Here is a 26,547-nt window from a genome sequence, read left to right as displayed (position 1 = left end):
ATCATCATCACTGAGTTCACAGCTTGATTCTTTTTCTTATGAACATTCAAAAACAAATGCTTAACACAGCCTATATTGAAAAGAAGAGAAAAGTAGAAACTGAAAGTCACAAAATGAGCACACCTGTGATCAGTGAAACTAAACTGGGTACACCTGTGTTAGCCTAATATTATGAGCACAGTCAAAATAAATAGTAGACACTCATTTTGACCATCAGGGCTGTGTCTGCATTAATGAGATGAAAAATAATTAAGAGAGGAATTAAAAGTCTGATTTTGAGATGATGGAAAATCTGACCAAATAAAAGTTCAAGGTTCAAGGTTCAAGGTTCTTTATTTGTCACATGCATAGTTATACAAGTATAACACACAGTGAAATGTAGCCTGACACGCTCCTCGACATGTGCAAAAATTGGGGGGGGGCTGTAGAGGAAGAACATTATATATATATATATATATATATATATATGGTATATACATTGGGTGAATGTGCAGTAGTAGCAGCAAGCAGGTGAATTCTGTACATTATAGAATAGACATCTGACTATTTTACAGGATAGACAATATAAACATGTTTAAAATTAAAGGAATTTGAAATGTACATTGTGCCTTGGTTTAGTGTCTGGAAGAGAGTCCTGTCTCAGTCAATTATAGATGATGTGAGAGGGCGGGTGTGTGTGTTTAGGGCACGGATGGCTTGGGGATAGAAGCTCCTCTTGAGTCTCTCTGTCCTTGCCCGGAAGATGCGGAACCTTCTACCAGATTGCAGAAGTTGGAACAGTTTGTTGCCAGGATGGGACGGGTCCTTCAGTATCTGCGCTGCTCTAGTCCGGCATCTCCTGGTGTAGGTGTCCTGAAGCGGGGGGAGAGCAATCCTGCAGCAGCGTTCTGCTGTATGGATCACTCTCTGGAGAGCTTTTTGGTCCTTCACACAGCTGTTCCCAAACCACGATGTCATGTTCTGTGTGAGGATGCTCTCCACAGCGCCTGTATAGAAAATCCTGAGGATCTTTGGAGAGACCCTGAACTTCCTCAGTTGTCGTAGGTGATACAGGCGCTGCCTAGCCTTTTTGGTCTGGACCTGAATGTGGGCAGCCCATGTCAGGTCTGAGGAGATGTGAACACCAAGATACTTGAAGGACTGCACCCTCTCCACTGGAGCTCCATTGATGATAATGGGCTTGTAGTCTCTGTGCTGACCCCTTCTGAAGTCCACCACCAGCTCCTTGGTCTTGCCGACGTTCAGCTGGAGGTGGTTGTCCTGGCACCACGATGCCAGATTCTTCACTTCATCCATGTAGGCCGCCTCATCGTTGTTGGAGATGGCACCCAACAACGTTAAAAAAAGTTAAAGCAGCTGCATCAGAAATCAGAGCCACAGGGATATTCTAACATGAATCCTCAAACAGCATAGACACTGAAAATTAAAGTCCCTCTGACAGCTCAAAAGCGGCACAACCTTGGTCACACACTGGCTGAATTGTAGCGTGTGAACAAGCTGGTGACCAGCATGAGGAAGAGGTGCCAGGCCGTTGTGGCTGTGTATTGTTCTTCCACTTATACTGATGCCCCTATTTGTTAAAAGAATAAACTACTAAATTGCTGATATGGGAAGGCCCATCTCTAAATCAAGGAACGGGCCCTAAAGGTACATCTTACTGCTGCAAGATTCCCCAACTGTCTGTGAATGGCAGTCAAGACCATTGATCAATGGGCTTTGATCAGTGGTTGTTGATCAATGGTCATGACAATTTGCATATTAATGGTCAAGGATCTGACCTCACAGCCCACTGTTCTGTTTATAAAGCTGGGGAAACCTGCAGTCAGCTGAGACTGAAGAAGTCACTTGGATGAGTGACAAAACGTTTCTCCCACTGAAAATGCTTCGTCCAGATGAACAGAATCAACCCTTTGGGACTTTCAAGCTCATTAGAATGGTAGTAACAGTTTTTTTCCGCCTTATATCCTGTATTTATCTTTATATTTTCATTTTTCAGTAAATTGCTGCAACCTTTTTCCTAGCAGAAAAATTAAGTAATGGGTTGCTCATGACCTTTGGACATTACTAGTCTTGGGTTACGGACTGAATGTATCAATGACTGTATTACCTATTTTAGACCACTCAGCAATTTTATTTGATATTTTAATCGCTAAATCTCCAGCTTCTGAGAGGGGAAAATTGCCCCTCAGATCATCTCGTTATATTAGCCCCGAAGCATTGCTTGGAGTTAAATTACATCTACCTGATGTGTTGGACCCTATTTTTACCCAGGAGTTATGTGTGGACACCTTGACTGCGAACCTTGATAATACACTTCTTGAACTACTGGACTCTGTTGCTCCCGTAAACAAGTTAAAATGTCAAAAAAGGAACCCTATGCCTTGGCTAAATGAGGAGCTCTTGAACTTGAGAAGAAATTGTAGAAAAGCAGAGCGTCACTGGAGATCTTTCAGACTAGAAGTATTTCTCCAGGCTTGGAAGGATTCATTGTCTTTTTTTCGATCAGCGATGTTGGCAGTGAAAGCAAATTATTTCTCAAATCTCATCATGAGTCATAAACATAACTAAAAACTCTTATTCAACACAGTGTAGCAACTTACAGAGAGTAGGTCAAGTCACTGCTGTTCTAATTTGATAGCTCATGACTTTCTTACATTTTTCAGAGACAGGCTGAAACACTTAGAAATCAGAGCTTTTCATTAGACTACTCGGCTGCCTTGCCTGTTGGTGCTGATGAACTGTTCTCTGACTTCAAGGTTATTTCTCTGTCTGGATTAACTAAGGTTGTAAAAGCAGCTCGATGTACAATCTGTTCTTTGGATCCTCTACCAGCCTGGGCTATAAAGGAACTGTGGTCAGTATTAGGACCCTACATTGTGTTTCTTTTAAATACTTCATTGATGACCGGAGTCTTCCCTGAATGTTTTAAATCAGCTGTGGTAGTGCCAATCTTGAAAAAGCCTGGACTGGATGTTGACGTGGTCGCAAACTATAGACCTATCTCACATCTGTCTTTTTTATCTAAAGTCTTTGAAAAAGTGGTTTTTAAGCAGCTCACTGAGCATTTGTCAACAAGCAATCTGTTTGAACCATTTCAGTCTGCTTGTAGACCAAATCACTCCACAGAAAAAGCTTTAGTCAAAGTGGTAAATGATCTGCTGGTAAATGCAGACAACGATCGCACTTCAGTTTTAGTACTGCTGGATCTAAGTGCTGCGTTTGACACCGTGGATCACTGCATTTTATTGGATAGGCTTGAACATTTTATTGGAATTACAGGAAATGTTTTATCAATGATCTCTCCGAGACCTGTGCAGTGAGGCATGGGGTCCCTCAGGGCTCTGTATTTGGACCATTGCTGTTTTCTATGTACCTGCTGCCTCTTGGTGTTCTTTTACATTCTTTAAATGTAACCTTTCATTGTTACGCTGATGACCTGCAGCTTTATGTTCCTTTAACCATTGGAAATTGTGCTGAAGTCTCTAAACTAGAATCTTGTTTATCTGCAATTAAGGGCTGGTTATCGGATAATTTCTTGCTCTTAAATACTGATAAGACAGAGTTGATGGTCATTGGCCACACAAAATTTAGCACTTGTCCCAAAATTTCATCTTGAAAGTTGATGACAGTATCATAAATTGCAGGGACAAGGTAAAAAACTTGGGCATGTGTTTCGACATGGTGCTCTCCTTCGAGTCTCATGTAAAAGAGATAACAAAGACCGCCTTTTATCATTTGAGGAACATTGCCAGAATCAGACAAATGTTGTCAAGTGACACTGCAGAGGTTCTTGTCCATGCATTTGTGTCTTCACGTATTGATTATTGTAATACTCTACTTTCTGGGCTACCAAAGAAAAGTTTTAGAGGTCTACAGATGGTGCAAAATGCAGCTGCTCGCATTTTAACAAGAACTGGGAAATTTGAGCACATTAGCCCTGTACTGAGATCTCTTAATTGGCTACCTTGTCAGGTTCGAGCAGATTTTAAGGTCCTGCTGCTCACCTACAAGGTTTTAAATGGATTGGCACCTTCATACCTTTCCGACCTTTTACACCTTTATGTTCCATCTCGTGCTCTACGATCTCAGGACTCTGGCCTTCTAAAAGTTCCTAGAGCCAGAAGAAAGACAATTGGAGAGCGTGCTTTTTCTTTTCGTGCTCCGTTCCTGTGGAACAACCTCCCTCAAGATATTAGGCAGGCATGCTCTGTGGAGGTTTTTAAAACTAACCTGAAGACACATTTGTTCACCCTATCCTACAGGTCTTAATCTATGGCTTTTAGTTTTTCAAGTTTCACTGATTTTAACTTGTATTGTGTCTTTTACCTGTATTGCTATGTATCACTTTTATTTTATTTATCTTTTAAGTTTCAAATAGTTGTACAGCACTTTTTTTGAAAGCACTTTATAAAGGTATTATTATTATTATTAATTATTATTATAACTATCAAAAGAATGTCTTGGAGTGCCTTCCCTCTTTCTCTCAGCTCACGTCAGCACAGATTTTCACTGGACCACCAGGGGGAGCTACGTGCACTGATACACAACTACTCCAGAGAGTTCAGAGGACTGACCTGGCTGATTCAGGTCAGTGTTACAGACAGCTCACACAGAGTATGGGAAATCCAAGCATCAGTGTTTTTTCCCCATGCCTGATCTTAATCATTTTACCATGTGACAGTTTGACATGAAAACATTATGATGCCATATCTAAAAGATCATTTTGAGTTACTGCAGTTGCAGGAAGCTGGTGTTAAAGCTGGAGCTGCAAACAGAGACGGACACAAGGTGAGAGTGTTTTGATAAGTTTTATTTTACTAAAAAAAAAAAATGGGGAGAAAGTTCACATTAACATTTAGCCTCAATATTACAGTATATTGAAATTCTTCTCAAAGGAAGTAAAATACAACATTTTATTTTCTTTTAACCTTATATTAAAAATATCAAATAGTACTCATCTAGCAGTGCTTGCAGTATTTTAAGATATGCTGCAGGCTTGATAGCAGAAAGGTTGGCTTTATACAGAGCACAGAGGGTTTTCTTTTATGCAGTTATGTATTTATTTACTTTTTTTTCCTGTAGCCTACCTTTTTGTTATCTGGCCTAGTTTGATTGACAAGCTGAACATGCAATGAGGGCAACTACACAAAATCATCCTACAGATTATACCGGTGCAGTAAGACACTTGGAACAGGCTTGCAATGCAACAACAAAAAAACAAACAAACCAAAAAAGCTAAATGTTCCATTCGTTGTGTTCTGTCCAAACAACCGTCATGTCACAGGGTGCCCTCGCTCCTCTACAAAGTGATCTGAAATGAATTCTGGGTGTATTTTCAGTACAGCTTACCAACCATGGACATGGTGAATAAGAAAAGTAGACTAAAAAATAACATCACTACCTGAATAAACTTCAAAAAACACACTCCTTAGAGCATTTCTCTAGTTGCACAGAACTGTACAGGCACACGTATTATATATATTTAAAATAAATAGGGCTAATTTGGCCGAGACTCAGTGAGGAGGGCACTTCTCTCTTGCTTGTCAGTACAGAGAGAGGGAAAAGAAAAATTCCAGCCATTTACTGAGACGGCCGTTTTCTATAATTCTTGTGTTCCCTTAAACACACAAGTACACACACACGTCATGTACATCCACACTGTCATTCAGACACATTGGCCTCCTCCTACCACCCCCCCACCCCCCACACCACACACACACACACACACACACACACACACACACACACACACACACACACACACACACACACACACAAAGCCCAGGGAAGGAAACAAAAATCAGGTGCTAAACATTATTCCAAAACATGTAAATGCCTTTATTTGTGGAATGCCTCTGACCAAGAAAACAAAAACAGAAAGTAGAGTTTGAGTCGACTGGTTTTTCAAATCATCAAACCAGAACTTGGCAAAGGGATGACAACACCCCACACGCCGAGGCATGATCCTGTGCCACTGCACCAGGCTGTGGCCTCCAGACCCTTGTCCCCTCCCATTTTCCCCACAGTGGTCCCATAACTCCCTGTCTTCTTGCCAGTGGGAAGCGGCTGGGCTCTCCTCACGTTTACAGGACACGACACATGACTATTAAGACGCCCCGGAAATCTCCTTCACGTGCCCGGCTCCATCTCCTCACAGGACTGGGTGTGGTAGGGTCGGGTGGATGTGGGGTTTAAACGGAAGGGAGATGTGGAAGGGGAGGGCTGGGGGATTGGGGGGCTGTACAGTTGAGACGAGCTGCCTGCTGTGGGCGAGGGAGAGCTGAGGCAGGATTACTGACTGCTGGGGACCAATGTTTGTATGGAGTCTCTCTCTCTCTCTCTCTCACTCTTTCGTCTCCAGGTGAAGCCCTGTGGGAGGTGGCCGGGGATTAAACATCGGTGGAGAAGTAGAGTGTGTTTCGCTTCAGCTCAGCATAGGAGATGGGAGGATGCTGCAGGTAGTAGAGCAGCACCTGGACCTAAGAGAGGAGAAAACAAGGCTGTATGAGTACAGCTTCTGCTGGAACAATTTGCGCTTGGATGAGTGTGAAAATGATCATTCTGGATTTTGTGACAGAAACATTACAACCAACATATATATTTTTTAATATGGAAGCAGATATGGCTCATGAGCAGGCTGCTGTGATGTGCTTTGCTTTAAAATATCTGAATTTTTACATTTATTTTTACATTTTTACAATTTATAGGGCAGACAAATTGCTGCTGACCTAAAATGAGTAAGGGAAGGTTGTGGCAGTAAGCCATGGATGGAAAGTCACCTTTGACCATTATTAAAAAGAAAATCAGCTTCATAAACATAGATGAATCAATCAATCTAATGTTCTTCCGCTCTCTGCTCCACAAATTCCCCTTAATCTCCGCTTTAATAACCAGTTTTATCATAAGGGCACATGTCTGGTTAATGCTGTCGCAGCTCATCAGGAAAATCACCTCCTAGCGAGAATGTTGCCACTTTGCTAGGTGGAGGGTCTCTAATTAAAAAAACAAAATAAAAAATACAAAGGAATCCATCACTAATTCACCCAGATTATACTTGGATTACATGCAGGATGAAGCACTGGCCTCATCTGTCTGACGTGTTGTATTCTTAATGCAGTAAACATTTAGACTTTAAATAAGCCTCAGTGCAAACACTGGGCTTCACTGTAATGGACAGATGGGACCGTGCATGTGCACTCTGCCCCCATTTATGATGATTTACTCTGGATGTTGTTTATTCTGCCAAGCGGAGCTATTTGTGAACAGGAAACACATCTCTTTGCAGAGATGAATGGATAGCCTGCAGTCTAAATACAGCTGGGGTGGGGTGGGTGGGGGTCAGTGACATTGGTCACTGGGTGATGTGGGAGTGAAATTCATCTGCAGATCACAAGCAGCAGCTGTGATACGCACATACGCACCAATTTAACATAGACTACTTGTACCTGCTAGGCCAATCGATTTTTTTTAATCTCAATTAACAAAATGCAGCTTTGTATTCAACTTTCAAAAACATCCATGCACCTGTGCCATGACGTCATGTGACCAGATGTCAGAAGCAGAGGTGATGTGCTGTCCCTTCGCACTCTCTGACTCTGAGGGCCTGAGCAGAGTGGGGCCGAACACGGTGGCCAGGTTATGAAGGGACATCTTGTTGATGGGCTCCTTCTCAGCCACCCTGCAGAAACAACAACCAACAAGCACCGTTAGATTCTCTGTGATGAGCTTAGTCTTATGTTTAAAAGTGACTGGAACAGGTTAAACATTTTTTTAAAGAAAGAAGCGAATAAGCACGATTAAAGAATAACAAAGAGTGTGTGTATTTGCGTGTCTGTGTACCGTTTGAGGTGCTCCAGCAGCGTGAGGAAGGTCATGATGTTGGGGTCAGGCAGCGAGCGCAGGAGGTGCATCATGCAGTTCTCCTTGGCTGCTGGGTCTGAGAGAGCTGTGAGAGAGGAAGGAAGAAGATGTCAGATTCAATTATGGCAAGACAGCTTTCTAACAGTCCTCATCTTCTCCAGTTGGTCAACTGTAACTCACTTTGGCAAAAGTCTAAACACACACACTTCCTGGAATGAATGTAAGAGCTCAAAGGTCGCACCTATGCCCTCCATGAAGGCGGGATAGAGGCGGTCAGTGAGGAGAGGCTCCGGCAGCTCCCTGAAGTACAGCTTCAGCGTTCCTGCAATGGCGTTGATGTCCATGTCGCTCAGCATCACCAGGATATCTTTGGTATCTGCAAATCAGACACAAACACTTATCACATTATTCAAGTTTTACACTTGATCTCTGCTTCCTCCGTCTCCGGGACTGAGGCGACCCCGCATGCATTGGTGTTTGACTTTTGTTTGTCACATCAGAGTGGATGCTAGGCCCTGCTCAGTCACATCTCAGCGAAGTAAAAGCAGCTGTGACCACAAAGACTCTTATGCAACAGGAGACCTTGAACACGATACAGCTGCTGCTCCTCATCTGTCCTGGATTGCCTGACTGTCAGTTTTCACTAATCCCTCATCTAGAGTGCTAAAGCAAAGACCTCAGTTACTAAAAACCTGGCTGCAGAATTTTTTTACATCTAAAAGCAGCATAAGGTGCTACGTTTTTAGGAAATTACTGAGAAAAAATGGGGTATGGTGGGATTGTAATGCGGGGGCAGCCGGTTTTGTGTTAAACCTATCGCCTTACTGACTCTCACATGACCCAAGTTCAGGACACATACAATAAAAGACAAATGGTGATTTATTTTTTTTGCTGTGTGGATCATTTTATAATGTTTGCCAGTAACATCTGTAACCTGGTTGTTCATACGTGATTCCTGCTGAACAGAGTGAGCGAATTAATCGCTGTGCTGGAAAACAGAGTGAGCCCTGCAGAGTGTCCTCATACAGTCTGTCTGCGGTTTCCTGTCAGTTTCAGCTGTTCGCTGCAGTGAGACCAGTGTTTTTGACAATGTGCAGAGTGCACTGGGCGTCTCACAGATTTTTAAAAGCAAAGTGCAAGAACACAGACAGATGACTCATGTGTTCTGCTGAAAATCAGTATAAGACTTCACTGATACTGAACTATTGTTCTTGTGTCTGTATCTGACCAGCTTCAGAGGAATGTTTTTTTCTTTGTTAAGCCACTTCACGCCAATCTGTGAATCACTCAAGCATAAAAAAGGCATCTAACTCAGGGGATGAACCATTGTTGTGTCTACACATAACAGACAACTTAGCAAAGAGTTTATTTTATCTTTGGATCTTTAGGTACTTTGTTGCTAGCTGCATTTGGCAAAACACAATTTGCCCCCATTTCTTTAGTTAATCCATCTACTGTTCACTGAAGCTTCATCAGAAATGGTCTAAGTAGAAGGATGACTGTTGCTGAGGTATGCCAGATTACACAAGAACTGAACTGAAAGTCAGCAGCAACATCTTTAGGACGATGCAATACTATCAGTCATAGACTGGCCTCCCTAGATTGTGGATCTCGACATTACTGAAGCAATGTGGGATCATCTTGTCAGAGAACATCCAAAGAAGAGCTTTGAGTGTCCTTCAAGAAGCCTCTTCCTACTGTTCCTGGGACTTCTAAGAGAAATTACAAAAAGGCAGCTTAAAGTAAGAAAGTTCAGGCTCACATGTGACGAATAAAGGTGGTCATAACAAATATTAACTTTTAAGTTTCAGAATCATACAAACTCTGTATTTAGCTGTATCTTTGCCTCTCAATAAATTATTGCTATTTGGAATTTTCCTAGAGCAAAAGAAATGAACTGTGGCTCATGACTTTTGCACAGTAGTGTATAAATCTAAATGTCATTGCACATATTCTGCATCACAGAATCACCTCTACTGCATTGCAAAGAGAAAGAACAATAAACGATATTGTCGTGCAGTAAAGACGATGGGAGGAAGAGCGTGTCACACAGAGACAGTGAATGGAGTCTTACTGGTATCGAATGCTGATTTGAGGGCCTGGATATCAGTGGCCACCCCTGAGATCCTGTAGATTCCCACTTCATCGATCCCCCTCTTCTCCACCTCCTCAATGCACTGACGGACTATGTAAGGCACCTTGGAGCGCTCGCGCCTGTGGACACGCACAGCAGTTATTTTCTGATGACTGAACTGGGCCTGCACATCTTCATCACAGGCGCCATGAAAACAGTTGTTTCTTTTCACGAGACGGGAACTTTTCTCATCATCTCACATACACATCAATGAATGCCTATTCATGAAACTTTCAAAGTCTCATTCTATCATTTAGACACATGAGCTCTGAGCCCTTTTCAGTCTCAACAACAGGAACAAGCTTACTTTGTAACAACGTTGATTTTGACTCCAAACACGCCACTCTGTTTTTTGGACGGCGTTCTCTTTAAGCTGAGGTCTCGACTTGTAAACTTCATGGAGAATTCCACTTTAATCTGAGGAGGAACAAACAACATTAAGAAGGCAAAACTGAAACTCTGGGATTGTTACGAGTCACTTTGTGTGCGACGACTGACATCTGTTTTTTTTATTAATTTTATTTCTATGTCTGGTTTCTGCTATCTTATTACTAAGTTTATATTTGCATTGTACAGCACTTTGGTCTACCAGGTGTGTTTTTAAAGTGCTATATAAATAAATGATGATGATGATCTTTAAGCTAATCATTTTAATATATGGAGAAAAAAACCTAAAATAAAAGAAAAATTTTTGGAAAACAGTTTATGGAAAAAAACATAAATCAAGATTTCCTTTGTATATATTTAGTTATTCTATTCAAAATTCTGTCTGTACAAATCTCCGACCTTGAAGGCTTTATTTACTGGACGAGTCCAAGCTAAAAGTCCCTCTCAGATACTTACCCCATTCATCTCTATGACATCCATGTGCCAGTTCTTGGACTGCACAGTCTGAGGATCCAGCTGAAAGACACAACACAGACAGAAACATGGTTGTTAACATTTTTGAGAAGCCTAAATAAGGACATGACTAAATTCATACTGGGATTTTCCCAGGAACAGGAAAATTGCTTAATCACATCATCAGTGAGCCGTCGCTCCCTTGGACAACTCGACATTTCTCAATACAACACACAGAAAGGAAGAAAAAAAAAAAAAAGCCTGGCAACAGTATCTGTACATTTCCTCGAAACCTGCTCACTTAATTCCAGCGTACCCACGGTGGGTGTTGTGACCAAACCGGACTTTGCCACCAGGGAAATTCTTTTCCCACATAAATCCTCAGGAATGTTTGTTCTTGTAGTACGGAAATAGAGTCTGCTTTTATGCTTTAATCTGTCTCTAAATAAAACCTGAGAAAGCCTTAAATTTCCATTCTAAGACAGAAAGTGGGGAAGTAAAAGTAACCATCCTCGTGTGTTTGACAGAGAAATGCCGATTTAACCTCTTTACATTTCACTAAAGAAGAATCCCAGTGATGCACGCAGTAAGACATTCAAGTATGATCTGACACCTTTGGGGTTTTGTAGCTACAGAGAATTAAAACATAATTAAAACAACTGAAGAATATCTCCAAAATTATAACCACATGGAGCTCAACGTTCGGTTTTAGTGGAGGATAAAATAAGGAAACTGGAGACATGACTGCACTACCCGAAGCCCAGGCAAAGTAATGCTTGTAACCCCGGGCTCTAACGTAGATGCTGGACAATAAACTGAAGGCAGTAAGTTTATCGTCCCACAACTTTTTCGCTTCTGCTGCCCTTGTACGCCTTCAGCAGTCTCTCAGGCGTCGAACGAGGGCTCCAGATTGACTGAGACCCTTCTCCTCGTTCACCGCACATATTCTCAAAGCGTGGCTCTCACGTCTCTCAGTGAGGCAGCACAGACAGCTTGTTGTTGTTTTAAGTCTCCTGGAGTCTGCGCCCGCTGTGCGAGGCCACAACAGCTAATGCCTTTTTTATAGTTTCAGCATCTGCACTACTCAGTTATGTCATCGCAACCCTGCACAGCGATGTGCTTAACGTAGAGGAAAATTACTCTTGCTGGGTGAGCGCAGGGGTAGCACGCTCCTCTTATTGTCGGCATTAAAACTTTTTAGTGAGTGTATTTCATTACTTCGTAAAAAGGCCATTTGGCACCGGTTTCACGCATTCCTATTATCGCTAAAGCCTGTTTTCCCAGCAGTGTTTGGGCTTCAGACGAGGGACAGGTAATCACTGCAATCGGGGCTTTACACAGCAACTGCCGAGAAGGGAACCGGGCAAAGATCCAAGGCTCACTGATGACGCCTCTTTAAGCCCCCCTGAAGTAAACTAATTGAAAAAAATAAAAAGAAATATCCTACCCATTTCCTCCTTATTACTCTGCTCATTTCTAAAAATCCTGATTAAAAATGAATGTACTCAAATAGGGTTGTAAAAACAAAGAGGGTCCATTACAGCCATTTGTATACTCAGTGACCCTGTCCAAGCCTGTATCCACAACTGGGCCGTTTATTAAAAAAAAATAGCTGAGAGGAACTTGCTCCCCCACTCGCCTGCTTCCCTGAGAAATGAGTTTGAGAGGAGGCCTGCATGAAGCAAGCTTTCATTTACTTTATAGTATTTCATTCAGAATAAAGCACAAAATGTCAGCAGGAGGGATTGCACTGCAAGACGCGGTTTGTGACTTAGCGGAGGATGAGTTCAGTCAGCTGGTCTAACAGCAGAGGGAGGATTTAAGGTTTTATTCCGAGTGACAGCTCGCAGTCAGGGAACCTTCAGGAAGATGGCAGGAGGTAACAGAGCTGAGACTTGATATGAGAGACGTAAAGAAGAAAAAAAGACGTTTGCTCCCATATAAAAGAACCCAGCTTTTATATGGGAGCAAGTGTGCGCACCGAGTATGAGGTACAGCCGGTTTACTTCCATCCGGCCGTATATGTGCACGTCCCACTAACTCTGTACTCTGTGTGCTTAAACACACTAACCCTCATTTATCTGCTCTCCTGCATGTTTGAGCGTATTGAAATGAACATAACGGGAAGCATGTGGCCGCCATGTGATTCGGTCCATTTGCAGAAACCTACAGAAAAGTCACGGTTGATTTGAGTATCCTTTTTCCTGCATGTTGCTGGACTCTAGGTCAGTCATGCAGAATACAGGCTTTGATATCATGACTAAGAGTCTCCAAATAAAGAAGCAGGCAGACATGAGCCGGGACGTACATGCAGTTTGAACAGAGTACAGGCTGTGCTCTACTCAGACTGATCTACAAGATCAAAGCTGATGAGTCATTCTTTTGTGCTACTAAATGGTTTCTTTTACACCGACGGGGCAGAATGTGGTTATCAGTCACACAGTATTACTCAGACTTGTACTCTGGATTTCAGTTTTACTTTTCAAGAAAAAAAAAAATCTTGTTCCCGCCCAGTTTTGAACCGGGGACCTTTTGCGTGTTAGGCGAACGTGATAATGACTACACTACGGGAACTGAGAGCCCTCCCCCCTCCCCTCTGGAAATATAATCCCGCCCTCCACCCTGCTGTGGATCTGAGACTGACAGCAACAACACAGGGGCAATCAAGGGTCTGCATCCCCTCTGGAGCTGCACAAGCCTCAACACATGCAGCGCTACAAAGAATCTTGATGCATCGGTGTACATCATGCACGATGTTCTCTGTGCACAGGGATCCCTCTTTCCTGTCCACAGGAACACTATACATGAAAGCATTTTCATCTGACAAGCGTGACCAATGCGGGTCTGTGAAAGGACAGTTGTTTGCGAAACTACGTTTCAGTTAAGTGCAAAAAGAAAATCTTGCTCAGATGTGCAAATTTGTCACCAATATGAACATTTAGTATCACATGCTGCTCAGATTTAGTACAACTAAAGAACGGTGTTTGGACACTTGTTTGTTTTGTGTGATTATAAATTTATGTAAAAGCAAGAGTTGAATAATGCAGACCAAAGAGAAGGAAAACAGCGGCAGAAGCCTGAACCAAACAGTCAGGTACAAAGTGATGTGTAAAGCCAAACTAATGAAATCTCTATAGACTTAATTAGCTTATTGTTGCTGTGCTTGGAGAGGTAATGCGTGCTGGCGACAACACAGCAAAAAGCATAACTTGATCTTTTGATATGCTAAATTAATGAATCGCTGTTTAATTTGTCCTTTGTGTTTCATCACACTTTTTCACCACTGCTTCTCTGCCTGATTAAATATTCATTCAGCTGCAGAAAGCTTTTTATTAGTCCTTTAATTAGAACGTGGTGCTAACTGCGCAGCTCCTTGGATTTAGCAGGATTACAGGAACCGTGTGCACAGTGACTGAACCTTCATTTCATTTTTTTTTCTTTTTAATTTCCAGCTAACACATCCTGCAGCAGCAAAGTTGCTCCTGCTCCATAAGCAACAGGACTATTTTTGGATTCATGAACCATAATGTTTATATGACTCTTTACTCAACAGCTGCTGATGTCAACGAGGCCATGGGAGGTCTTTGACTCGGTTGCCATGTTGCCTTCTGCCCTCTCTTCCTAGTTTGGGCCAATCGGCAGGGATTTTCAACTGAATGAGAGTTGTGATTTGCAGACTAGTCTTTTATCTCTGCCAGCAGTGTGTGATTCTCATCCAGCGCCTGTAAGCAGCGACACACAGATGAGTACTACACTTACGCAACACCATCCTTGCCTGCAGCAGAGCGGAGCACTGATACTGAAATGCAGAAAAACATAAAGGGGTGAAATATTCCTTTAATATTCAGAGTCAAAAACAAACACCTCCTTTATTTTCCTTAAAATACCCTTATGATCAGTTTTTTATGATTTCTTCATTGTGCTGCAGCATGAACGTGCTCAGGAAAAGACTGAAATCTCTTCAAACTCACGTGATTTCAGGAACTTTGTTATTGACCAGTGTCATCTCTCGTTTCCACATGGAGGAGAGACACAGTCAAAGACTCCTTTGTTTCATTTACTTTGACATTTTATCATTTAAATGCACCGTTCCCACCGTCCAAAGTCTGTCAACTGTAGCCATGGCAACTAACCTCCCAGCTAATGTGAAAAAAAGAACTGGAGTAAGATTCAACTGAGCAACTATGCGAGTTTGTTTTCCTGATTATTTAGTAACTTTTCATCGCATTACTTTTGCTGCTCAGGCTCACAGCATGTGCTTTATGTTTACCAGCAGTGACAAATACACTTTTAGTGACCGTATCTTTATAGATACCTGCATGCAAGGGGCAAAAATAAAGTGCACAACACTACTGTGATTAATAGCACATCCCCAAAATCTCACTCCGTAATTAGATGATTAATGCCTTTGTGTCACTGTAAGGAGATTAAAGGCTATTTGCATGCTGGCTGCTGCACAGCCAGAAGCAAGGGGGTCACTGTGGGCATCAACCTGAGAATGCTTTACTGACCTGCCACTCCCCTCCTGGAGCCCATTAACCAATCACAGATCTTGCACACAGGGGGGGATGAATTGGGGCCAATAAAGGGCCATGCCCTCCGGTGGAGACAGGAGGAGATTTATGTGGCCTATATAAAAAGGCCATTAGGGGAGTAGATAGGGGAGTAGGCATTTTAGGCACACAGAAAGGATGAAACTCTAATATCTCGTCTGCACTAATCAACATACTAAAATGGAGAGTATAATTTCCATATGGGAGCTGAAATGCTGCAAGGGTAAGAGGTAGGATGAGCGAGTGGGAGGGAAGATGATAATGGTCGGATGTGATTCTCCTCGATGGCTTAGTCTGCATTGTTCTCTGCACTAAGCTGGCTAAAAGTCCACAAAAAGGAGGGAAAAACAGAACACAACGCAAAAGCTACAACCCCACATCCCAGCCTCAAGGCTATTTGCTCCTTTGTTGCGACACATCAAATATATTGTGTCTAGTTCTACACCAATTAGCGTTTTCCAGCCAGCTTCCCATCTCATCACACTGTGTCTTAATTAGGCGCTGCTTCCAGCTCACGTAGGGAGCACAATTCCCTGGTGTACTTCCGTGCCCTCGCCTATCCTTTTCCTTTTCATTCCTCTAAACACCCAGTAAATAACATGATGCATGCCACAGATGCACAGACAGAAACAAGACGCACTATGCCCTAAAGTCTGCTTTTCCTGGCCCCAACAATTATGATTCAAATTTCTAAACGCATATCTGCATGATTTAATTTTAAAAGCATGCACAACAGAGTGCACACACACACTGCTTAACCAAAAACTAAGAATGAACCCTTTACAGAAAACAGAACTATTCAAAAAATCCATGCGTGCCTCCGCTGTGTTATGGTTTTAGATAATATCAGTGGATAGTTAAACATTATCGAGAGCAATCCCCAGCATGTTGCAATGAAACACATGACCGAGGGAAAGAAAGGGGGGGGGGCTGTAGAAAGACTGATAAGATCAAAAGGCAACCAAGCTTGGAAAAATGGCAACACAAGCTCACTCAAAAAAAAAAAAAGAAAAAGAAAGAAAAAGTGACAAGAATTAAAGGATGAACCTTACAGAGCAGATGGGTGAACAGGGATTTCAGCACGGTGTGAGTGCAGGGTGGCAAGATACCAAAAAGACTTATTGCCAAAGCTGAGAAATTTGGACAGCAGTGAGACAAAGGGACTTCCTCCTCTAGTGCCTTGACATTAACACGGTGGTACCTGTGTACAGAGAAATAATGTATGTAATCACTGTTTTATTCCGCTCAGTATAAAAGAGTGGTCAGCTTTCCTCAGGCTCGTGCTGAATAATGGAAAACATGGAAGCAAAGGTCAGCCTAAATCTGACTCTTTGTTATGAACACAGTTACTATGCACACAAATTACAGCTCAAAACGCTGTTGATGCTGAAGAAGAGGAGGGCTGTGCAAGAACGTGGTCACCCCCTCCAGATAAATAAATTCGTCGCAACACCACGAAAGGCCAGTTGCAGACACTACAAAGAAAGGGATAATAACTGGCTGCATACCAAAACGACATCATGCAAACATTACAGATGTGTGTCTCAGAGACAATATGGAGTAATATGACACTTAATAAACAGAAGAAGAAAAAAATCGTTGCTTTAAATGCCAAAGAGGCGTCATTATCACAACTGAACAGCAGAGGGAGCCATTCTGATCGTCAAACAACATGACAAGCTGCCTTTTAGTCATCACTAGTAGCTTTTTTTTTTTTTTTTTTAAAAAGGAGAAAAAAAGGCTTGTGGATATGAAGACTGATGGAGAGGAGAGGGCAGGGAGCAGGAAATTATTATTTCATATTATTAAACAAAGTGCTTTTAGAGCGATCGTGAATTCCTCTCTTAATTAAATCGTCGCACAGTCCCGTTTCATGTCGGTACCATTTTTTTCAAATATTAACATCTTCTCACAAGTTATTCACAAGTGAGTGTAACCGATCCTGCATCAAACTCCAGTGCAATTCAGGATTAATCAAGAATATTCAATACTTTTTAAAGCTCAAATATTAAAGTTAGTAATAGAGATGCAGATTCTACCAGGATAAAAAAGGGAAATAAACCCATATCCTTATTTCTGGGTCACAGTTTAGCCATCACTGTCATCACTAGCTACATTCAGTCATCTGACCTTTCAGAATAGAACAATAGTCAACTCAGAAATAAAGACATCCATTAAGAGAGCACACGCACACAGAAAGGGATGAACTGAGGATAAAAGAGAGGGAGAACCAACAGATGGAAGTGACACAGTGATAAATAGAGGATGAAAAAAAGATTAAAGAGCAAAACCACAGCTTGTGTGTGTGTGTACATATGTTAACCAGAAACCTTTTGTCTGAGCAGCTTGCTGCGGACGCGGCCCCATAGCTTGGCCCCAGTGTTGCTGTGCCTCTTGTGCACAGGGGTCTGTGGCTGGCTGGACAGATTGTGCTGATTCTGATCCACGCAGCAGTGCTGCTCCAGACGCTCGCACACCGAGTTCAAGTTTACATCCGATACCAAGATCTCCGTCATGCCAAAGCCTGTGAATTCCTCTCCCACCGATGGTGGAGGAAGAACACCGCGGACGATGAAGAGGATGGGAGTACGGATCCCCACGGAAGCTCTTAGTGATCAGTGAGTCGCTTCAGCAATCAAGTTTCAGAAAAAGACTCTGAAATTCACTTCAAAAGAGGAATGAGTGATGAGGAGGAGGAGAAGTAGAGAAAGATGCTGCCATGGTGTCCTTGATAAGCCTGATAGTAGGTCCACGCTGATGCCCCTCTCTGTGAGTTCGCTCCACAGTCAGCTGCCAGCATCTCCTCAGTGTGCGATCTGACTTCCACAACAGCAAGCACACATACAGAGCGACTGAGCGAGAGAGAAAGAGAGAGAGCGCGAGAAGAGGGAGGGAGATGGGGGGTGAATGGGCTCCCGCTGTCAGTGAGCAGCTCTGCTTCTCCAGATGTTGATGGACACACCTCCAAAGAGAGAGAAGGGAGGGGAGGAGGGCACAATAAACAGTCAATGAGAAATGAGGGGGGAGAGAGGGTGAGAGAGAGAGAAGGAGCAAAGGCTAAATGCTGGACTCTGTTTTGTTCAGTGCTTTGACCCCTTGTCAACCTTTCCCAGAGTCGGCCAGCATGCTCAGGAAGTGAGTAAACAAAGAACTGTGACGATGAGAAAGAGGCAATGAAAGCATGAAAGACAGACAGGTAATACCTGCGTCGCCAAAAACATGACTTGAAACACACAGGCAGACCTCTAAGAAGCTCTAAAGGCTCCTATGTTGTCATATCCTTTTAAAATCTGACAAGAAATATCTTTCCTCCTCTTCTCTGTGCCTCCCTCTGCAGATGACTTCTCCTCCCGCATTCTTACAGTTCTCCGATTTCCATCGTCTACTCTCTGCGAATGCGTGCGTCATTTTTCCACTACAATGCTCGACACTTTTCACCGTGCCTGTATGCTAACATTGGAAAGTCACTCAAAGACATCCACACGCACGCTCACACCCCGGGAGACACGGCCAGCGAATCTCCATGTTTATTCAACAGGACAGCCGGAGCTGGCTGCTCTTAAGAGAAGGATTCCTCTGTATAATGGATCGATATGGGGCAAGGGAGCCTGTGTATGCCTGTCAAACTCCATCTCCATCCACCGTGTCCCATCCCATTTGAATTAGGGAGGGGGGGTTCTGCTGGTGGAAAAGGTTACAGACATGAGGCTGCATTTTAAAAACCCCAGACTGGTAAGACGCACTGTCTACTGGGCTGAAATGTCTTTGTGATTCAGAGACAGTATCTGCGATGAAATAATTATAATTTAGTTACCTTCTGCTAAAGCAGCAGATTTTTTTTTTTTTGCCGTTTTCGCCACAGTTTTTAGCAACAAATTGGACTCATCCCGTCATCACAAGGCGTCTCAGCTAACAGCAGACAGCCTGATACCATAGTGTAAAAACATGTGGGTTAGAATGTGTTCTGTGGTAATGATAAAACACTAAAGTGGGAGCAGGACGGCCAGCATGTCTCACTTTGTGACCGAAAGTGTAGTACAGAGGGGGTGGTGGTGGAGGAGACCTCAGTCAACCCTCGCCACAGATTATTTTTAACTCTCAGAATTCGTAACTATGAAGCATACACACTCTATGCGTCATATCTTGGAAGGAATGTCTGGGAAAACCATGTTTTTAAAATGGGACGAAAAAAAAACCCCACAGGGCGACAGGAAATTTTTTTGGGCAACGCACTGAAAGAATCGTACATCGAACTGTAGCTTGTTTGATTGATTTCTGCTAACACAGCATCCAGAAGAGAAAATAAAGACTAAAACAAGCAGAAAAATAAACTAAAATCAGCAAGTGTCATCATATGTGATGGGAGCTTCAAAATTAGTACAAGCAGCAGAGGCCAAGATACCCTGAGCGTCTGCAGTCTAGTCCTAAAATGATTTCACATCGTCATTGAAACAATTCTAAATCTTTCATTAGAACCTCGTGGCTCGAATTCTTACTACTTTCAGATCATACACCTGCAGTCTGGTTCATGGGGAAAGCTTCAAGTTTCAAGCTCAAGCCAAGAAAGCTTTTCACACTTTGGAAAATCCCCCCAGAGCTGCTTTCACAGGCCGAGCAGCAGCAATCTTCGCTCGCAAGATCAGTCAAGTGCGTCTTTAGTCGTCCCACTTCAGTACAGGATGAGACAAAAAAAACGAATTCCTCTCATTTCCAATTGAAACGCAACATCATCATCATCATCATTTATTTATATAGCACTTTAAAAACACACCTGGTAGACCAAAGTGCTGTACAATACTAATATGCACATAGTAATAAAACCAGACATAGCAATAAATTTTTTTAAAAGAAAAGTCAGTTACCCACAGAGTTAAAAGCCAGAGAATAAAAATAAATTTTTAATAAAGACTTAAAAACTGGCACTGATGTAGCCTGTCTAACATGGAGAGGAAGGTTATTCCAAAGCATCGGCGCTGCAACAGAGAACGCTCGGTCTCCTCTAAGTTTCAGCCATGACTTTGGGACCGAAAGCAGCAACTGCTCAGCTGACCGAAAGGAACGAGTGGGGACGTGGGGCTTCAACAAGTCAGACAAATAAACAGTTACCAGACCATTTAGAGATTTAAAAACCAATAAAAGGACTTCAAAACGGGTCCTAAATTCAATTGGAAGCCAGTGTAGAGAGGCCAAAATCGAGTGATGTGATCAAATTTCCTTCTGCCAGTTAAAAATCATGCCGCAGTATGTTGCACTAATTGCAAGCGTGACAAAGTGCCCTGCCCAACCCCTATTAAAAGAGAATTGCAATAATCTAAACGTGAGGTAATAAAAGCATGAATAACACTTTCCAAGTCACGCTTGGAAAGAAAGGGCTTAACCTTCGTTAAACGTCTGAGGTGATAGAATACTGATTTTACCACCCCATTTACATGGTCATCAAAGGTAAGTGCAGAATCAATTTTAACTCAGAGATTTGTGATCGAACTCTTCAGTTGGGAAGTCAAAGCTGCAAGATCAACATCTGGAGTATGAGAAAAACGATTTGGGCCAAATAAAATCGCTTCTGTCTTCCGATCATTAAAATTTAAAAAGTTTTTTGCCATCCATGCTTTGACAGCAGTAAGGCAGTCAAGCAGAGGTCGACTTGGGAGACTATCAGAATGACTAAAAGGTAAGTAGAGCTGGCAGTCATCTGCATATAGATGGAATGGCACTTTATGTTTTCGGAAAATCGCGCCAAGAGGCAAAAGGTACAGTGAAAACAATAACGGCCCAAGAATAGATCCCTGTGGCACACCCCAAAGCAGAGGGGCCACAGAGGATGAAGCCGACCCCAACTTAACACAAAAGGTCCTATTTAAGAGATAGGACTTTAACCACACAAGTGCCGAACCAGAAATTCCCACACAGTGCTGTAGGCGGGAGATCAGCAAATCGTGATCCACAGTGTCAAATGCAGCGGTCATGTCCAACAAGACCAGCACTGCATATTTACCACGGTCTGTCGCTATCAGGATGTCATTCATAACTTTTACGAGGGCTGTCTCCGTACTGTGAAATGGCTTAAAGCCGGACTGAAAGATTTCTGACAATTTAGAGTCATTCCATCAACTGAGTATAAACAATCCTTTCCAGAATCTTACTAAGAAAGGGAAGCTTAGAGATGGGTCTAAAATTTGATATGACTGAACTGTCTAAGCCCGGTTTCTTAAGTGAAGGATGTATGACTGCATGCTTAAATTCCCTAGGTACTTGACCAGACAAAAGACTAGTATTAATAATGTTCAGAATGTGTGGTCCGATGATAGGAAATACCTTTTTAAGAAAATGGGGAGGAACATGAGGACACCTGATTGCATACTTTTACTGGCTTACAGTCACAAAACATGAAGCATTAACAATAAAAGCAAACAGATGTTCATAAATGAAGCCTGCTGCAAACTATGTTATTGAGAAGGTTCATGTTGTCCAATCTCAGATTCCAGATCTCATTCAAGCTTAAAAATAACCGAATGTGAGGAAAAGTTAGTTTTAATCCACGATTAAAATTTTGCTTTAGTTTTTTTTTTTTTATGTTGTATTTTTTTTGGGGGGGGGGGGGGGGGGGGGGGTAAGAGCAGATTAATGGTCTGTGTCCATGTCTGCAGAGTATAATCACAGTAAGAGAGGGGCAGCCAATTACAAGGAAGCTGGCTTTCAGGGAGGGGCTCTTAAAGAGACAGGAGCGAAAACTATTTAGCTCCTACAGTGATCACAGTTTAATGATAAATAATATGGTGACAGAAATTAGTATAACAGGCTCAAGTAAGCCTTATTTTCTTTCTTGGTACCGTAAAACTACAGTTTATGCCTGCTAGCAAAATTTAGCTTCATGTGTTGTGATATTAATTAGTGTGATCATCATCCAGCTTGTAGCTGTCACTTACACGATGCTGTTCAGGAAACGTTTCACACTTTATGGATAGCGCTATCTGCTTTCTGGTCATGTCTCATCTTCACTTTGCAAATTTTTGACCTTTGGCTTCTCTTTGAAGTGTCAAAAAGCCCCAAAGTCAAAAGATACTGACAGCAGAGGAGTAGAGTAACAGCAGGTGTTCATGCAACCTATGTCGACTGCTTCACAGCCCATCACGTCAAATACATTCATGCAGCGAGCTCACACGCGCACACAGAGTTGCCAGTGTTGCACTCTCTCTTGTGTTGGCTCATAAGTTATTTATGCCTGCACACTATATGCAGACATGTTAGCGCAGAATACCTGTGGGTTTACACAACTCAGTACACATCAAAAACGCCAAGCAGTTCTGCACACAGACCGCCTCAATTCCCTCCAAAACTCAAACCGACTCCATACGTGGCATTTAAATGCAAAAATAATAACAGGCTGTCGATGTACCAGAATAATATTTTTCTCAATCATGTCAAAAGCAAAACTATTCGTTTCTGTGGTTTTATTGCTCGGTTTTGCTGTGCGTAAGAACAGTGGAATAATGGCTCCCAATTTTCCTTAAAAAACACACACACACACACACACACACACAAAAAAAACAGGACCTTGCATAGATAGATACGTACTGTAGAGATAAATTAACTGTATGAGATGATGAATTGTGTGGGGCTTTGAGCTTAGGAAACATGGGAATGATAAAAAGACGAAAGATGCATGCAGGGGAGGAAGAGGAGGAGGAGGGCGCCCAACGAGGAGATAAGATTAAGAATTCTTGTGAGAAGAGTAGAAAATGTAAAAGTACATGAAAGGAAAGACATGAGCAATTAGCAAAAGTCTCAATGCTAAAATAAATGTGTTTTTTATGTGAAGTGACTGTTGGGGATATGTTTGCCTTCTTTTACTCTCTCCGTCCATCTAACACCCACAAATTGTTGTTTTTATGATTTAACTGAGATATATAATAACACTGCTGGCACTCACTCAGAGGTTCAGCACACGCTTTTATTTAAAATGATCTTAATTTAATACCATTTGGCCACCACATGAAAAGGTGAAAAAGCAGAAGGTTGAGTCCCGAGTGCTTGTGCTCTGACATCATGGCCGGCCCCGGCTCTTAATTATAGATGCGCCGGGTGGCACGGCCCCTCGTAAAGCTGCTCCACATGAACAGACGAGGGAGGGGGGCTGCTGAACGAGGCCCTCGTTTACGAACTCCACCTAGTTGTGTAGTTGCTGCCTGACAAGCACTGCGATTCTGTTGACTGTGCGATTCTAGGGTCTCTAGTGCTGCGGCCTTCAGCAAACCTCTGCCAATCACACACACCTTCAGGAGCCAGAGACAAATTAATGATCAATCGCAGGGCTGAGCCGCTCTGACATGAATATGGAGCAGCTCTGAATCCATGCCTGCCTAATGAACGCGGGGTGGTCAGTCTGTCAGTCTGCTGTTTTAGCGGGTTTAGTGTGTGCTGTGTGTAATAAGCTCCTGCTGAAGTCTACAAAACAGCTACAGCTACTGCAACAATCTACCTTTAAATTCCAGCAGGAGCTCCTTCTGAAGAAAAATCACTATTTTCTATTAGAGATGTGGAGCAGTTTGCTTTTGGCTTTAAAGTGAATAAGAAGACCTGGCTGAGCTGGCTGCCAAAAGCTACTACAGGGGTCTGGGTGTAGTCCACCCTAGACACCACAAAAACCACCTCCTGCCCTCTGTTTATACTTTAAACTATCCTATTAAATAAAGTTAAAAAAAAAAGACAAAAAGAAAGCTTCACTTTCATGTATGAACAGTAACTAAAGCAGGAGAAAATTACCTCAGCTTCCAATAAACACTAAAAGTAGGGGAGTTATACATAAATAATTAATTACCAAATAAGAAGCTCAAATCTCTTCCAATGTCAGTCGACCCTTTTAATAAAAACCTGGGGAATTTTGCTACACAGTTGTACAGCTAACAGAGATTTGGACTTACAGTTAAAGCTGTATTGTATTTTTTAACATTTTCAAAGGTTTAGTGGAGTTCGTATTTTCATTCATTTCATGTTTTTTTGGTAAGGTTTTTTTTTTTTTAGGACATTCACTATTTTAGTGCTTTCACAAAAACAAAATCAAAAACAAAAAAAAAAAAACCCTTCACCAAAGTGCAGGCAGGCCATTAACCTTTATAGTTTTCTATTTTGGCTGTCACGATGGACACACACACGGGTTTGTTGTTTGTTCCAGCCTGCAAACACAGCAAGAGCAGGATACACAGAAAGCTGGCATCTGAGAATGTGCGTATGTGTACATCCATATTTTGGCCACACCTCGGTTGATCCCCAAAGCAGCTGACAGTGGAACAAAGGTGATTGTTTGGGAATATCAATCACGTGCATCTTTCTTAGGCCAGCGACCGGCTGACATCAGTGGCCGGGTGGCTGCGATAGCTAGAAACCACACTGCGAGCGGATAATTCAATCAGGGTTAATTCGATGGGTCTGCAAGTATGTTTACAGGATGATCTGCTCCACCTCTTTGATCTCTCCTGGTCTCTTATGGAGGAAGATGGGGAAATGGGGTAAAAAAAAAAAAAAATAGGTTTGTGTGTGTGTGATGGGGGCTTTCGGGGTTAAGAGTGAGAGTGCTAAGATGAGCGTGCAAAGGCGGGAGGAGGTTTGGCTCAGTGGGAAATCACAGCCTTAGGGTGCACTGCAGATTATTCCTGCATCTCTTTCATCTGAGCCATTGGGGGCATCCTCCGATTAACCGCTCCATCACTTATTAAGCACTTTGGAACAAAAGTGGTGAAGGAGACAGAGGAGGGAAGGAAAAGGAGTGAGCGAAGAAAAGGCTTAGCTTGAATCTGTGTGTGTGTCTTTGGGCGTGGCTGAAGAGAGGTAAAGCGTGTTTTTGTGCTCTTTCAGAGTCAGCATATTCAGGGTGTACATATTAATAGATTGTGGTACATCTAGCCGAAGAGTACTGTGAAGTGTGATCAGCACACGTAGATGCACAACGGTAAGGACACAGAAACAAAGTGAAGGAGAGCAAGGAAAAGAGGTTGAGAAGAAGGGTGATGCAAGAACAAATGGTGAAGCAGTAATGCTGCACTCTGCATCACAAGCCTCCGACTAAACAATGAGATCACACCTTGTATACACGCAGTTCTTCATTATATATATAATTTCTCTCTGTTTGTAATAAAAAAAACAAAAAACGCTCTGCTCTGTTTAATGCTCGTCTCTTTATTTATCCTAATGTCTGTGTCCATAATTCTTCATTATGGTTTCACATGATCCGAGTCACTCCGATGTCCACCAATGACAGGAATGAAACAGTAAAGATGTTGCAATACCTCAAACTCTTTGTGTTACATACATCCACCTGAAAAAAAAAAAGAAGCTAAAGGCAGAACATCAGATGCAAAATCAACTCTAAGAGTAAACTGTGCTGTTCCCTGGCTCAGAGTGTATTTGTTCATCAAACACAAGATAATCATTTTTCCTCAAAAAGGCAAACAGCAAATCCTCTTTGGTGGAGATAATTACAGCAAAACAACACAGTGAACTTTTTCTTTAATTACAACTGATTCCCCTCCTACAGTCTCTAGAAAGAAATGACTGCATTAAGTCTGAGCAGAGCTTTGCGTTTGCCTGAAATAAACATAAAATAAAGTCAAAGCTGCACAAGGCAAATTTATATTTTTTAAACCCAGAAAAGAACTTTGTGGAACAGTTCCTAACTACTAAAGCACCATAACATCAGGGGACCACATAACCCGAGGGGTCTGGGTCTATTTTCTTACTTTTGTGGTAAGCAGCTGAGGACGTTGTGATAAGAAGTCTTTGCACATCCTTAACATGTCCACATTTTGCAGGATGGAGATCATCCACCCGTCTGAGTGTCTGTCACACCTGGAATAAGCTTGATCTTTAAAACTGCACTTTGCTAAGATGTACAGCCAGTGGAGGATGACACATTCCCCCTGTTTTGGTAACTATTCCCGATATAGAGCCTGGCGTTGGGTGTGATTTCATCATATGAGCCAACCTGCCCTTTGCTGGGATGTGGATGGGCACCCACTATGCTGAGGCTGTGATCTCAGTGTTGTGATCTCTGCTAGTCTGGGGACAAGGCTGTGTTACATCTGAACATTGTGACCCAGTTTCAGGATGAAGAGAGCGCAGCCTCACAGAACGGTGCTGCTGACCTGCTTCAATAATTCACGCTTA

The 26,547-nt window shown here is 42.4% G+C and overlaps 1 protein-coding gene across 7 annotated transcripts in view; it reads right to left on the bottom strand.

Moving 5' to 3' along the window:
* Positions 1-4,789: 4,789 nt before the first annotated feature.
* Positions 4,790-26,547, bottom strand: part of abr (ABR activator of RhoGEF and GTPase) — a 124,052-nt gene continuing 102,294 nt past the window's right edge. For 6 of the 7 annotated variants that reach the window (XM_040049838.1, XM_040049840.1, XM_040049841.1 and 3 more), the window contains 7 exons: positions 10,838-10,897; positions 10,302-10,411; positions 9,935-10,074; positions 8,102-8,236; positions 7,840-7,945; positions 7,525-7,678; positions 4,790-6,479 (listed from right to left, as the gene is read on the bottom strand). In XM_040049838.1, coding sequence (XP_039905772.1) covers positions 6,390-6,479; positions 7,525-7,678; positions 7,840-7,945; positions 8,102-8,236; positions 9,935-10,074; positions 10,302-10,411; positions 10,838-10,897 — 795 coding nt within the window. In that variant the 3' untranslated portion in view covers positions 4,790-6,389. Of the gene's footprint in view, positions 6,480-7,524; positions 7,679-7,839; positions 7,946-8,101; positions 8,237-9,934; positions 10,075-10,301; positions 10,412-10,837; positions 10,898-17,717; positions 20,166-26,547 lie in introns of those variants that run through there. The other variant, XM_040049844.1, reaches the window with a different exon arrangement.

Source organism: Simochromis diagramma, unplaced genomic scaffold (assembly GCF_900408965.1).
Source record: "Simochromis diagramma unplaced genomic scaffold, fSimDia1.1 OVJJ01000050.1, whole genome shotgun sequence".
NCBI classification, from domain to species: domain Eukaryota; kingdom Metazoa; phylum Chordata; class Actinopteri; order Cichliformes; family Cichlidae; genus Simochromis; species Simochromis diagramma.
The sequence above is the reverse complement of the archived record's forward strand: the minus strand, read 5'-3'. Positions and strand labels throughout refer to the sequence as shown.